The sequence below is a fragment of the Botryllus schlosseri genome, chromosome 10, assembly GCF_051294905.1.
Source record: "Botryllus schlosseri isolate E-star chromosome 10, Bs_hap1, whole genome shotgun sequence".
In the NCBI taxonomy this organism is placed as follows: Eukaryota; Metazoa; Chordata; class Ascidiacea; order Stolidobranchia; family Styelidae; genus Botryllus; species Botryllus schlosseri.
The window spans coordinates 12,745,978-12,760,335 of NC_137245.1; the positions used below are offsets into that span (position 1 = coordinate 12,745,978).

General features: G+C 37.6%; 1 protein-coding gene across 3 annotated transcripts in view; it reads right to left on the reverse strand.

Moving 5' to 3' along the window:
* The window catches only part of LOC145448208 (phosphatidylinositol 4-phosphate 3-kinase C2 domain-containing subunit alpha-like), a 28,332-nt gene extending 14,934 nt beyond the window's left edge, over positions 1-13,398 (reverse strand). Inside the window, exons 1-11 of one of the 3 annotated variants that reach the window (XR_013917830.1) lie at positions 12,944-13,398; positions 12,018-12,539; positions 10,998-11,165; positions 8,656-8,720; positions 5,893-6,157; positions 5,073-5,193; positions 3,388-3,499; positions 2,906-2,973; positions 2,270-2,339; positions 2,048-2,198; positions 404-555 (exon numbers count right to left, since the gene is read on the reverse strand). Coding sequence is in view for 2 of the 3 variants with exons in the window: in XM_080326560.1 (XP_080182686.1) it covers positions 404-555; positions 2,048-2,198; positions 2,270-2,339; positions 2,906-2,973; positions 3,388-3,499; positions 5,073-5,193; positions 5,893-6,157; positions 8,656-8,720; positions 10,998-11,165; positions 12,018-12,539; positions 12,944-13,058 (1,809 nt within the window). In the remaining variant the exon portion in view is untranslated. The remainder of the gene's footprint in view (positions 1-403; positions 556-2,047; positions 2,199-2,269; positions 2,340-2,905; positions 2,974-3,387; positions 3,500-5,072; positions 5,194-5,892; positions 6,158-8,655; positions 8,721-10,997; positions 11,166-12,017; positions 12,540-12,943) is intronic. The other 2 variants (XM_080326560.1, XM_080326561.1) reach the window with 2 other exon arrangements.
* Positions 13,399-14,358: the final 960 nt, after the last annotated feature.

Consider the following 14,358-nt stretch of genomic DNA (forward strand, 5'->3'; position numbering starts at 1 on the left):
TAGGTTTGAAAATCATAACACAATATTGAAGATATGATATGGTATCGTTATGAATAAAGTACCAGGATTGCTCATGCGAAGTGCATCTTCAAAATGGCTAAGAAAAGTACAAATAGGTCCAATTTTTGAAGATATATTCAGTTACTGAGACACGACGGCTATTTCGCCCCATTATCATAACCACTTACACTGCAATTAAGTGTATGAATGAATTATTTTTTCCTTAAAAACTGTCAAGTAGAAGTGTAAGTAGTTTAAAAACATACCGTTTCAATGAGTAGTGCAAGTGTACAGAACCTATTTACTGGGGTACTCAAAAAAAGCAGAAGTACTTAGTCTCTGACCACTTCTGCAAATATACACTAGGGCCACAGAAAAAACAGCATATTTGAAATCTCCATACCCTGGCATACATCTCGATAAACTGCAGCAATGATGAAGTCAGCTTGTCGATAGCGGCATCAATACGATCTTGACGAGACATCGTATCACCGGAAGATTCTAGGATGGCGCTGGTCGGCGTTAGTGACACGGAACCGTCAGCATTGAAGACTTCTGTGACAGGGAAATTAATACAGAATATCAATGAATATAATGTCCTTATCAACAAAATTACACAACGGAGGCAAAAATTGTCATGATAAGTAGTTACCAAGCGTCTCTGTGGATAATCAGATAAATGTGCTTAGCCCTTAACGCTACTGCTAAAAGGGTAATACAATTTGTACGTTGAACATCAATTAGGTCCAGAAAAACATATTTTCACCGATATTTTTGCAATATGCACAAAAACCACTCATGACCACTATGTAAATTTTCACAATCAAACTAACTCCATTTTACACTTTTTTAGAAAATCAACTTTATGTCAAGTTATCATTTTGTTTCGGTCATATCTTCGTCAAGATTAACTTCGAGACAATGTGATAAACATAAGCGCGACCCAAGATAAGAAAAAAATTATGATGTTACAGAAACATCATTATCTATAAATTGGAAAAATGGATCTCAAAATTTGAAAATTGGACATAAGTTACTTTGACTCCACTGAGACCATAGGCTACCCACGATGGCTATAACAGTGGCATGTTTCGGGGATCTCATTCAATCTTGTTTAATAAAGCAGTACTGCCACTCCTTATGCAACTACTGATGCCAGGTCATGGCAATAATGTGGAATCAGATTCCAGACCATGCTTACTCAAACCGATATGATGACGGCAATATTAATGACATTGCTAGCAAACAATTTGAAAGGTAACAAATCTAATTCATTGCAAAGGTACTAAAATACGATACAGTGTGTAGGAAGGTAAACAGGCATTAGAACTACTTCATGACTTCATTTCAAGTCAACAAATGATGAACTTTTCGGTTATCTGCCCACACGCATTGAATTGCACATAGAAACTTGCTGACCATTGAATTCAACACACTTCCTGAAATTACAGGTGCTGCCAGAAAGCAACTTTGCCTGTACACCCAATTCAGACAGGAAATGTGACGAGAACCAGCTTAAATCTCCATCGCAGTTACAAATCGAGCATTGCAAATGCATATTACTCACCAGCAGCACAAACTCAGAGTGCCTGGCACCAAATGGACACAGTTAATACTAGAGTATAACAGGTTGAAGGTCTAGGTGGAGTGCCATTAACAGACTCGGCCATATCGTGTTTACTTAATAAGACAATACAGAATAGGTAGCCGACACTGATATAATGATAATAAAAAGTAGGCCTACATAATTATAATGAACAATAGGTTTAAGGTATTGGGATGAGAGGGCTATCATTGTTGCATCTGCTCATGAAAGGTTCAAATTCACATTTTTTAATTTGATTTTTGATTTTAAAAAAGCAAAGTAATCTCATGTTTCATATTGACCTTGTTCTTAGTATTGTAAGAGGATAAAATTAGCGTTTATCAACTGTCATAAAACAGTTGTTGCTAATAAGGTCAAGGATTTTTTAATGCAATTCTATAGGAATAAGAGAATCAATATGGTCACAGCACTGAAAAGTATGAAAAAGTAAGATAAACTAACGGCGCTGATCACCGCAGTCCTTATCGGCGACTATTTTCAATTTCAGCATTGCGTGTGACACATCGTTCAATTCGATCTCGCCCAGAACTTGACTGATGGCTTTAACGGCCTGGTGAACACGCTCGCACTGCTGTGAAGTGGAATATTTCGACTGCAAAAAAAATGATTCAGCATAAAAAATATGCCAACCTCAAACGCCGCAGATCTAAAACCATGTATTACCGTGTCCCTGGTGCTCTGCAGTTTTTCAATTTCAGTGAAATAAGCGTCTTTTGCGATCTGTATTTTTTCCCTGAAAGATCGATAAAACTTATCGTAATGCAGAGGACCGAGACAACCTGTGACATCACAAAATCACCAAGAATGGCACCATACTATTCCTGGCACTATGCGACACCAATTACGTAAAATGATCGCTCAATTATAAGCAAACAACTTCCTCGATGCTTACTCGGCAAAGGTAAAGCTTGCAATTATTTTGACAATTACTCATCAAGACAAGGAGTGATCTGCATTGATCCAGGATTATTTTGCTACAAATTTTGGTATGCCTTGTCACATTCAAAATTGCATTAAAGATGGTGGGATAGTAACGGCCAAATCACAGTATTACGATTATCGAATTACGATCACCCCAATCTAGGTGAGCGAGTTGTGACCAAATGCATTGCCCAAAAGAGGAAAGTAACTGATTCAGTTTGGATGAAGTAAAATTGGGCTAAAATAAAAACTTGGAACAGGGCCTGCCGAAATAGTGTACAGTACACAAATCCAGTAGGCCTACTCTGGAAAATCAGTAATATTTCCAGCACCTGGACTATAGGCCTATAGTGAGATATAATTACTTTATATAATTACCAGGTAATAGGTCTGATCGTTGCAGCCTTCAGATTTTCTCTCAATTTTTCCACATCCATATCGGCACTCTGCACAAAAACAAATATTGCCTGATGAGAAAACATATCTTAGGAACTAAATACTCAGACACTGCTTTAGACCAATGACAAATGGCTAACTGTTTTATTATAATCATAAAGGAGACAAATGATTGTTCATTATTTTTACTATTAATCAGGACAGCTGTCATTATAAATTCCCATGTAATATATAATATAAAGAGAGAGAGAGAGAGAGAGTCTTTTAACTACAGCAGTACACAAGGGTAAACACAGTGGATCAGTGCTCAACGCACCGAATCATGATTTGGTTGAAGTTTTTATGCCAGATGCCTATGCTGCCCATTCCCCAGGTAAATAGAAATAATTAATGTAGATTTCCATCCATTATCAATTAGAGAAAAAGTATTGCATATAACGTCATCGAAAAGCTGTTTCACTCACCGTTCGAATAAGACTCGTGTTCATAGCGTTCCGAAGAACCAATTGCAAGGAGACGTCCTCGTCAAATTTAATGCAGTCTTGAACGTACTCGTAGATGTGCATTGGAGTATCGCTGAAAATGCATCGCCGATCATGAACTTCCTACCATAACAGAACTAAGGAGAGGCCCATGGGTTAGTTTCATTAGTGAAACAACAAAACAAGGATAAAAACACAGAGAAAGGAATCAGAATTTTTATGATTAAAGCATCAAGGGTCCAATATTGTTATGCGAAACCAAAAAAATTGACTTTTAGGACATCACATATATAGCACACTTTGCTATTAACCTACTTTTGAAAATAATTGTTCGAATAGTTATGAGAGGAATCTATAGGTTCAGTACAATACTGCAATTTCGATTTCACAACCATGCTTCAAACAAAGTTTATAGGGTAAAAAGGGCCCACTCTACCAGCGAATTCACACAAATATATGTGGGGTGATTCCTATCTCAAGTCGCTTATTTTATTCGCACTTACCTGATCTAAAGCTACCACTGTAAACTGGTTCAACTTATGGGCAGATAGGTAAAATGGGACATGCGTCAGCGCACAAATTCTAGTTTATAGTCTACAGTAAGGAAATATTTTCAGGAGCATAGAAGGAATAATGTGATGTCTTGCAAGGTGATTGAACCGTATATCAATGGAGCTACTAAGGACTAGTGCTATGGATCCACTATCGAATTCATTGCTAAGATACATACAATAGTAGGATGAACAGAAATTGGAAACTTTGCAAGGTAAACATATACCAATCGTTGGGTCTACCCTTATTATCATTGGATATTGCATAATTTCGTTGCTCAACATAGCAAACGCACCAATAGAAAACTTTACAGACCTTCTTGCATTAACACAGCAAAATGCAGAATGCAGGTAGCTAAAGGATACAAGATTTATCAGAGAGATATTTATCATATAGGGTGAGAAAGGTTGACAACGCACAAAATTCTGATACATTTTTCACATATGAAATAGTATTGGTCAGTTGTAAGTGTTGTAAATTTCTGTGGTGCTGCTATGATTAACTGGCCATATATTTGCTTGTTTTAGGGTTTGGCATTTAATTGAATGTTCCTTGAAAGCTTGTTGAGAAATATCAATTTGTTGATGATAGCGAACAACGGATGCGATACTAATTAAGTGGGGAAAACATATCTCAAATAATATGTGACTAATACTATGAATGCTTCAACCTTAGCACAGTAGTGTAAATATAGCAACCTATGTCCATTACAAGAATAGCATGGGATACAAAAGAGCAAATATTTGCATCGCCGACTAGATAAGGCTATGCATTAGCATCACAGTGGATCTGCCAATTTGCGAATCTCATTGGTTTGTAAGTCGCTGTGTGTCACATTCAACATTGACAGATTAACGAATGAGGTCATGTTTGTCAGTATTAATAAGATCATTTAAACTAATGCATCCGGCAGACGCTGACATAGTTTTGGCACGACTAAATTTGTACCATTTCCATCGATACCGGAAATGCATTTCCCAGTACTATTGCGACGCAGTAACAAATCACAGCCCACACACTGAAAAACGATTAGGCCTAACCGCTTCAGATACAAGTGGCCTACAAAATACTCATTCGTGAAACAGAACAGTCGCGGAAATGACCAAAATTCTTACCTCAACAAAAACTCCTGTCTGTCTTTAACTCGGAATCGATAATCGGACGTTGTTATTTGACTTATGTCCTCATGAGCAATGCATAACGCCTGGCTAACGACGTGCTCAACGGACGCATCGACTGAACAAAAAAAAATGACAGTCAAAGTTTGACCAAAACCATTCTGGTTTACATATCACATGGTGCCAGGGTATGGTGTAGCAAACAAGAGGTTGGAACTCGGAAAAATATTCAGTGAGTAGCGACAAAATGGAGTCAAATGCTCTGCTGTGAGATCACAATGATGGCACTATGAAAAATTTTACAGCCTCTTCAAAATATAAAATGTCGATTGGAGACAGGGACAAGTCAAACAATCGTACGATTATTGAGCCAAGGAAGTTGAATATCTAGGATTCCTAGGAATACTATGTGAAAAGACACCCATATTTATTACTGTCAGTTGGGCACACTATCCAAAAACAAAGTTGCATTCTCAACCAAAAAAATCTAGCAACACCTGTAATTCCAGGTCTCGTAACAGTGAGTCTGTGGTATGAGACATGTGTCACATTGAGTCACAAAACGTGACAAAAAAGGGCTGTTATCTCGAAAACACAATTTTGTAATCTTTTTGGTGAATGAAAAATTTAAAGAAAAGATAATTAACCGTTCTCCGTATAAGATACAAGTATTATACATAATCAATTACTGTGCTATTGTTCAAGCAAGATATAGATACTGGGGACTCCTGGTAAAATAAAACAAAATCTCTCATGTATAGAGCATAGACGCAGTAGCTCTTTTAACGATACCCAAAGTAAGATAGACTCTACTCACTGTTACAAGTGAACACGACAGGCTCATCCGTCTCCTCTGTCGTGATCGAGACCTTCACGGTGTTGACGTCTTTTTCTTGGGCTTGAGCGGACTGCCACTTTGGCATCATTGGGCTGATCAGATAGCCCGGGTTGGAGAGCGTGTCGTTACAAGGAAAAGTAGCATGGATTTGTACCACAGAGTCGATAAATTGTTCTTTCGACGTGCTTGCGAAAGCGCAGGGCCGGGTACTGCTCACCGGACAATCTCCGTTTTCTTCCGGTGTCTGCGAGGGAAAACGGTAGTAGCTGTGAATCTGCCGATGGGAGCTTTATCAACCAGGGCTGGCCTGATTGTATTGATGTATAGTATGTTAAACACAGTTTGGTTTTAGTTCAAGGTCACAGTCTCAATTCAATTCAGTGGCTCCCTATCACGGATAGTCTGTGTCACCCAAATTCCATTACAGTATGGGGTTGGCCGTAAAGACAAGATTAGGAATGGGAAATTTGATTGGTGAACCTTGAATTGGTTCCAAATTGTAACAGAAGGGGAACCGGGGAGTAACTGTTAAAGAAAGTATTGAAGCAAGATACAATACTGAATTAGCCCAGTTAAGGTACAAGCTATGTCACATTTTAACATGTCAATCATGCTCCAGTAAAGACACAAAGACATCACATTAGCAGTGTCAGCCAGTCATTGAATGAAAAGTAAAAAGACATATTGATAGGACACATTGGTCACATTCAGAATTTTTTTTCATGGCCAGCTGGCTTGAATAGAACCATAAGTCTCAGACATAAAAACCCTCTATTCCTAACAGAATAAACTACTTACAACTATCACGAGAGGAGATACTTGAGACATTGTGTCCTCAATCCAACTAGCCAGCCTAACACATGCCTACCGACTGTACACACTTTCCATACAGGCCTACACTTACAAATTTCTTAAATGCCCTCTAAAAAATAAGACTGAAATTAGTTGATCTTTGATTCTTAAGTAATTTCCCTAGCAGTTCCAATAGCTACACTTTTGTCCTCTCAAAGGAACTGCTCTTACATCTTGCTCTTACATCACACAGCAAAACAAGCCTCTACCCAAAACTGAACTAACACTGTAATACAGAGTACACAAGAACTGTCATACCTCCAACAGTAACTCACTAAAAAGACTTACTCAGTCCAGCAACATTAGCTGTACAAAAGCATCTGGTCGATGGGAACATTGCTAGGTGAAGTGAAATGACAAGATAATATAATTGGTACCTCGATTAGCAATGGACTTTACAAACAAGCCATATGTCATTGGAAATCTTGAGAGGTAACTAAAATCAATCATCTGTTCCGAAGAGATTATAAATCCACTCAAACCGAATGAGATTAGGGGGCATGTAAATCAGGACAACTAGCAATCATAGTTAACCTGCGAGAATACCAGTGATGATAGAGGATAAAAGAATCGGATGCAAATGCATCATGGATTGGACTGTTCAACTAAATATAATTTTAAATTTGACTGCGCTAATACCATAGTCTTTTTAATATCAAACAAAAAGGGAAAATATAATTTAGTAGGGAAAAAATTATTGTAAAAACACTGGTCGGGTCAATCAATGACCCATTCATAGTAGGCTTGGATGTAGCAGTTATAAAAGGTAATATTTTTAGCAGAGAATTTTAGATACAAGTTTTCCCAAATTTTGTTTAAAAAATAAATCCAGTTTCACTATTCACTGCTATTACGCAGTGCATTGAGAGGCCCTTGTCCCACGGCTAGTTATATAAAGTGACAGGGTGACCTGTCCAGGCTGAGGGGTCGGGACTGGCACTGGATTTGCTCGCCAGTGCTGGGTTCCTGGCGGTTCGCAAGAATTTGAACAGGGGATCTCTGGTTGACGAGACCGGAGTTGCAATCGCTGAGCTGCGATAGCGGTGTAGATTTTTCAAATATCACTGGCAACAAAAATGCGACCACAGACCCAGGCTCTACTCTTACCATAACATGGCCAAGTGTCATTCAACAATCTACAGTAAAGTATGAAGGTGACCTTTAAAAAAATTTTGATGAGAGCTCATTAAGATTTATGATTGAAACTTACCAACCAAACTTACTAACTAGATAGTCTATCTTTTGGTAGTTGAACAAATAACATTCTTTTGTATAGCAATTTATATTGCATACGGAAAAGTCACAGGACATTGCTTGTGAATGGGTTAAACAATCCAAATCCAATGACGTTTAAGGTGGGGTCATTAGGCAAGAACCATTGGCAAAGGATATGCCCATTAATTCAATATTACTGAGATTGACCATTATTACCTCTGATGCTAAGAGTTGAAGTTTTGATAATGAATGCAATTTGACTCGCTAATAACTTGAATAAACATTGAAATCCTGCATTACAATTTCATGTGACACCAGACTTGGTTTCTAAATCGTTTCTGGTACAGCATCAAAAATCTGGAGCATATTAAATCATGATCATCAAAGCGGAATGTTGGAAACAAAATAATAGGTAGGCCTACTTATATAATATCCAGCCAGCTATTCATGTGGATGAAATCATGCCTTTTGATGTGAGCAAAATATTATGACTCATAGCTGTGACCTCATTTCACATTGAAAACACTTATCATTTGAGAGCATGGTTGCACAATGGCTGACAAATACATTTACAGAATTCTGATAAATACAACAAAAATGTAAAATATTCATTTATCATTAAATTACATATTGTTTTACGCAACTTGCAATTGATACCTTGGCATAATTACTAACCTTGGATTCGACAGCAACATGCTGGGACACATCTTTGGCATGGCCCGGCTTCACCTCTTTAGGACCTGTTGAATTTGAGAGCATTTACTAACAGATCCAACCAGAAATATTACAAATCTGTTTTCAAGTACAGGACGCTGATAATTGGGTGAATTAGGCAAATTTATCGTAACAATTGTATGGTGCTCAAAACTCAATCATACAGGCATACACATATCATTAAAATCCTATCTCAACCTCTATGATTTTGTACAAGCAACAATATCTCTGAAGAATAATTCTATTTGCTATTTCATGACACAATACACAAAATTAATACGCATGACATTTTATGACCTGTCTATACACATCCCAATAGCAATATAATCTATTACCATAACATCACAAACAAGCAAGTCCATTAAATTGAATTTAGTTAATAATTGTTTCAGTGCAAAGTAATACTATTCCAACTATTGATTCCACGAATATGCTGATTCTTGAATGATGCTTTCCCAAATGTTATGCACAGATCTTATTTCAAGCCTGCTCAGGAAAATGGAATTTGATTCATTCTATAATGGCGGGGTAGATAGCGTAGTGGTGCCGATAAGCGCCTACCGCTCAGGCGGCGTGGGCTCAATTCCGCGTTGGAGGTTATTCTGGTCTCATCTTCCCCACGTCGCTGTTGTTTTGCACTGCTGCCCACCACAACTACTATTATGACCAGTTACACAATGGAAAGACAATTTTTTTATGATTTCCTTGTGGAATAGAGATTAATTCGAAAATCCAATTTTTTATCAATCATACTGTTCCATACGGTAGTACATTTTGCAATAATTTTTTTTGTGTTAACGGAATTCTACATGGATTTTCCAGTCCGCTCCCCCCCCCCCCCCAAATTTTGTTTCGTCCGTAACTTTTGTTTCTTCGAGATTAGAGCAAAAATGTTGATTTTTTTCAATTCCTTTGCCTCCAAATTATATAATTAGACATTTAAATTAATTCTTCACCATCATTACAGCAAAACATATGAATTTTAAAGATTTTTGCATGCAGCGCCACCTAGTGACATGAGAATTTTGAATCTCATTATCTTTTGATCCGCTGGAAATTTTTCAATCTAATTTTTTTAATGTACTAGTACCCAGAATTAAAATAAGAACAACATTTGTAAATATTGGACAATTCTGCGGGTATGCATTACATCCCTTGTTAAGTTATAATGGAATTAGCCAAAAAGGAACTGTAAATTCGGGCACTAGGCTGAGGTGGATGCCAGTTTAAGAGACCGCAACTGCAATTGGTCGTTCGATATCCTCCTCCTCTCCTCTCCTCTACCCCTAAGGCTAAGTGGTGATTTCATGGGGTAAGGCCTTACTACCTATTCGATAAAGTGGTTTGGACATAAGCGGACGTGTTTGGAAATTATTTTTGTCAACAATGCCGGGGCTTTTTCTTTGGGGTCTTCTGTCTTCACATGCACGGGCTGAACCATTTGAACAGTGAGCATCATTGATACTTGGTAGCCTAATATTGCACACACCAATTAATAAAAACAAAGTTGAGCGGCAGCAGGTCTAATTTTCTGCTCAAGGATGTCATGCAGAGTTACGAAGCCTCGCTTCTTACTGATTCTAATTACTATATTTTATATTTATTATGTAGTGATATCTTCTGTATTTATGAGTAGGAGGGATCAAAGCCTGGGGCACTGAAAAATAAATTGCACACACAAATAGTACAGATACCAACAGATAATTCCAGGATTGTGATTCATATCAAATGGCACAATTGTCCGCCTCGAAATATTTGCTTGTAACGATAGGCCTACTCTAGTTTCGTTTCCAGTGAAACAACTGTACTGTTATTAATTATATGTACGTTGGATCAAAATGTGAATGTTGCAATCTTTGCTAATGACATTACTATTGAATCATAGTGCTAGTGCATATCCAACAGGATTACTATTGAATAATCTCAAAAGGGATTCACGCTAAGGCCATCACATCGCAAATTACTTATGTATAGTCCTAGGGCCAATTGAGCATCAAACATTATTAACCTATGTGATTTCACTTTGTAATGTCATCAGAATGCCAATCCGGATGATAAGACTTACAAAGGACTCACATATTTAATGTAAATCATGTAAAAACTGACTCTGACAATTTACTAAAACATAGCTGATATACATGGTACACTCAAGCAAAATATCAAAGCATCAGTCTAACAAGTTTAGCTTAGAAGGCAAGCACTTCGATAGGCGGACATCATGCATTACATCACACTGTAGTATGTAGTGTTACTATAGCAACAATGATTTTTTGATATACTCAAAATGTGGATAGGTGGTCTACCTGAATGGATCAAAAGAGGGTCCCATTCATGTAAGTCTAAAGACGGAGTCACAACGCGAATAGGAGAGATCTCAGCCGGGAATGATTCGCCTTTAACCTCCGAACTTTCATTAAGCCATCTGTTGAAAACATCGTTCACCTCGTCCGCTTTTGATCTTGTACTATCTCCTGCAACAAGTTAATGTCAATGTAACATCATTAGGCTACACATTATGCACATTTATGCGGAACTATGCTCCACAAACTGAATACTCACAAGTCACAACCCAGCATTTTGTTAGGAAGTAATATTGCACAATATGATATAGTAACTCAATTTCAACATTACGACTCTTACTAGAAATTAACTATTTTCTTGTAAACTAGGCCGGAGGTCAGTAGGCTAGATTTTAAACTTGGTTATTTTCATTTTCAATGCCCAATATCGTTTTATATTTTCGGAGTCAGTCTGATGAATGTAACTTTGCAATATGAAATGAAGTTTATTAATGTACGAACTGATGCTTATAAATATGTTAAAAGTGGAAGATTTCTTGACCAAATATTTGCAGACTGCTGAAGTAGAAAACATACATTTTCATGTGATTTGATAACTGTCAAAGAAACACTTCTTATATGTAGAAAAAGAAAAATCTGGTGCACTTATTTTTCAACATCACACCATTCACAATAAATCTTTGAATATGAGGATGATTCAAATGACCCAAATCTAATATCAGCGTTACTAATTATTGACATTCTAAATTTCTACTGATTTTATATCCTCAAATACCTATTATCCCTATGCAATTTGTACTTTGACAAATTCGGTTTGGGCCAAGGATTATTGGGCAGACTTCGGAAATAAGTTGAGCAATACGCGTTGACATTTTGCATCCTACAACTTTTAAAAAGAATTACACCAGTATCAAGACCATCACAAATTGATCGAAGTAATTCACTTCATGTTTGCAAACATCCGGAACACATATAAACTCCTCCAATGAATGTACGGAGGTATCCAGCCATGGATTTACATACCTTGACGTCCTTGATACATGGAGACACTGGTGTGAGTGGTGTCGAGCGACTTTGGAAAATTTTGTTCTATTGGAGATGCTTTACTCATACCAGGTGGTGTACTTGCTTTGATAGGTCTGGAACTGTGGGACAGCGAATACTTCTGCATCTGCTGTCCCATTAGAAAGTTATCACCGAATGGATTAACAGTGGGATGTCTCATGGTTTGTGTTTGCGTAGAATAAGGGTCACGCAAAAAGTTATTTCCGCTACCAGTTCGTCTCATCGAGTTGATGGGCAGTTGAGAGGGTTTCATAGAGAGTGAATTGGAGCGGGGCTGCTGTTGCCAGACCACTGGCTGTTGCGGCAGACCAAGTGCTGGAAATGTCGGGGAAATAGTCCTTCCTTGACCAGCAGATCCATTGCTGAATGCGGTATGTTTCAGGGGTGGTTGAAAAAGCGACCATTGGTTTTGTGACGGTTCTGGGGGGCTTTCAAGAAACGAAATTAGATCGGCGCCAAGGCTTTGGACAGCGTTTCCACCTTCGAAATGATAAAACAAGAATTGAATTATTGCACTCAACACACAAATGCTTGCAAGATTCACAACCTAATTATAGCTTATGCACAGTTTAACATTTAAATTTAGTATCAAACATACATCATCATATAAGTCCCGTATGTTGAAATGTGTACATAATACCTATAGTAGGTTACGAATGCTGAGTTTGCTAGCTATAGGTTGTATAATAACGGAAAAAAGGTGTGGATAAGGAAATAGACACGAATTTCACATATGAAATGATATTACAACACTTGCTTCTGAATTGCATTCGACATTTGGACATGTTGAGTTCTCTATAGCCTATGTAGTTACGTTACCTTCAAGTCTTTGGGAAAAGTTGGAATCTTTGTAAAAGAATACTATGAAGTCTACGCAAATTCACCTGCGCCGCCGCTGGAATTACTACCAGCACTTTGCGAGGATGCTGTGGAAGATCTGTTCCGTTTCATTTTTTCCAGCTCTAACGCTTCCATAGATAATGCAGTTTCGGGATCCATTATCAACACTGATCTTGCTATTATGACATTTTACAGAAACGGTGAAAAAAAATCTAGTAAACTGTTGATATATGAATGAAGGATGTAAACTGCACTAAAAAGATCAAAAATTGAATCATTAGTCTCATACACCTTCCGTCCTTCACAAATATATACTATATGGTGAAGCGATAAAACAGTCATAGTACGAGAATGGCAAGCCAGATATAGTACTTCTTATCATTATCGAGGTAAAATGAGCTGCTCAACTATTCTAGTCACTGAATGAGCTGCATACCTTCAATAATCATAACATCGATACACCTGTAACTACAAATGATAAGGATCCGTCCACAGATCACACTCGCAATGACATTATCGATTCGGCAGCTTGTTTGTTTTCCCGTCGATAGTTTTCATTTACATTCTTTGCTGAACAGCGTCATCAAGCGAACGGAGTCCTACGAGTATGCACTGTGCATTGTGCATGTGCAATTGTGAATTGTGCAAGTATAAATTGTGCTAGAGCAAGTGTGAATGTTCATGTGTGCATCGTGCAATTATAGAGACCATCCTACAGTCTCAATAGTTCAGTGGTTCTCAACCGAGGGTCCGCGAAGCAATTTCAGGGGTCTGCGAAAATTCTAATTTCGCAAAATGATTGATAACATAATTTTTTTAAACAGGGGAAATCACGGGGCCATTTCATTTCATAACTGTTAAAACCTCAGGACTCACGTCAACAGAATGGCCATATGGGATGAAATATTATACTGTGAAAATTCAATCCAATAGCCTACTGAAGTACTGATTCAGGCACATTGCTATTTAGAGATGTTTATTGGGGTTTGTGGAAAAAATAAGAAGTTGAAGTCAATCAGGCTGACTTCGAAATGTTTGCAAAACATTTTGAATTTTAGGTTGTCAGTCTCAGCAAATTAGTGAACAGTCGTTTGAAAAGGAATTCCTGAATTTCTTACATATACACGAACATATCATTTACATATAACCACTATCCAAGAATAACTTCCAGATTAGGGTTAAAACCATACGTCCTCCTTTAGGAAAATTTGTCCCCCTTTTTGGGGTTTTTGAAAATGTTCTTCGAGGACGCTTAAGAGACCTCCTTTGTGAGATTTTGTCCTTTAATTTGATAGTTTTGGTTAAACATAGGGCAAAATTCGACTGATATACAGTAAAACAGCACTAAACTTTCGGGAGCTGAGCCGGAAAGTTGACCTTTTTTTTAGTCAACCGACTACGAAGTGGAAAAAATTTACCATTTTTCAAGATTTTCCTCCGGTATTCCAAGTTTGAAAAT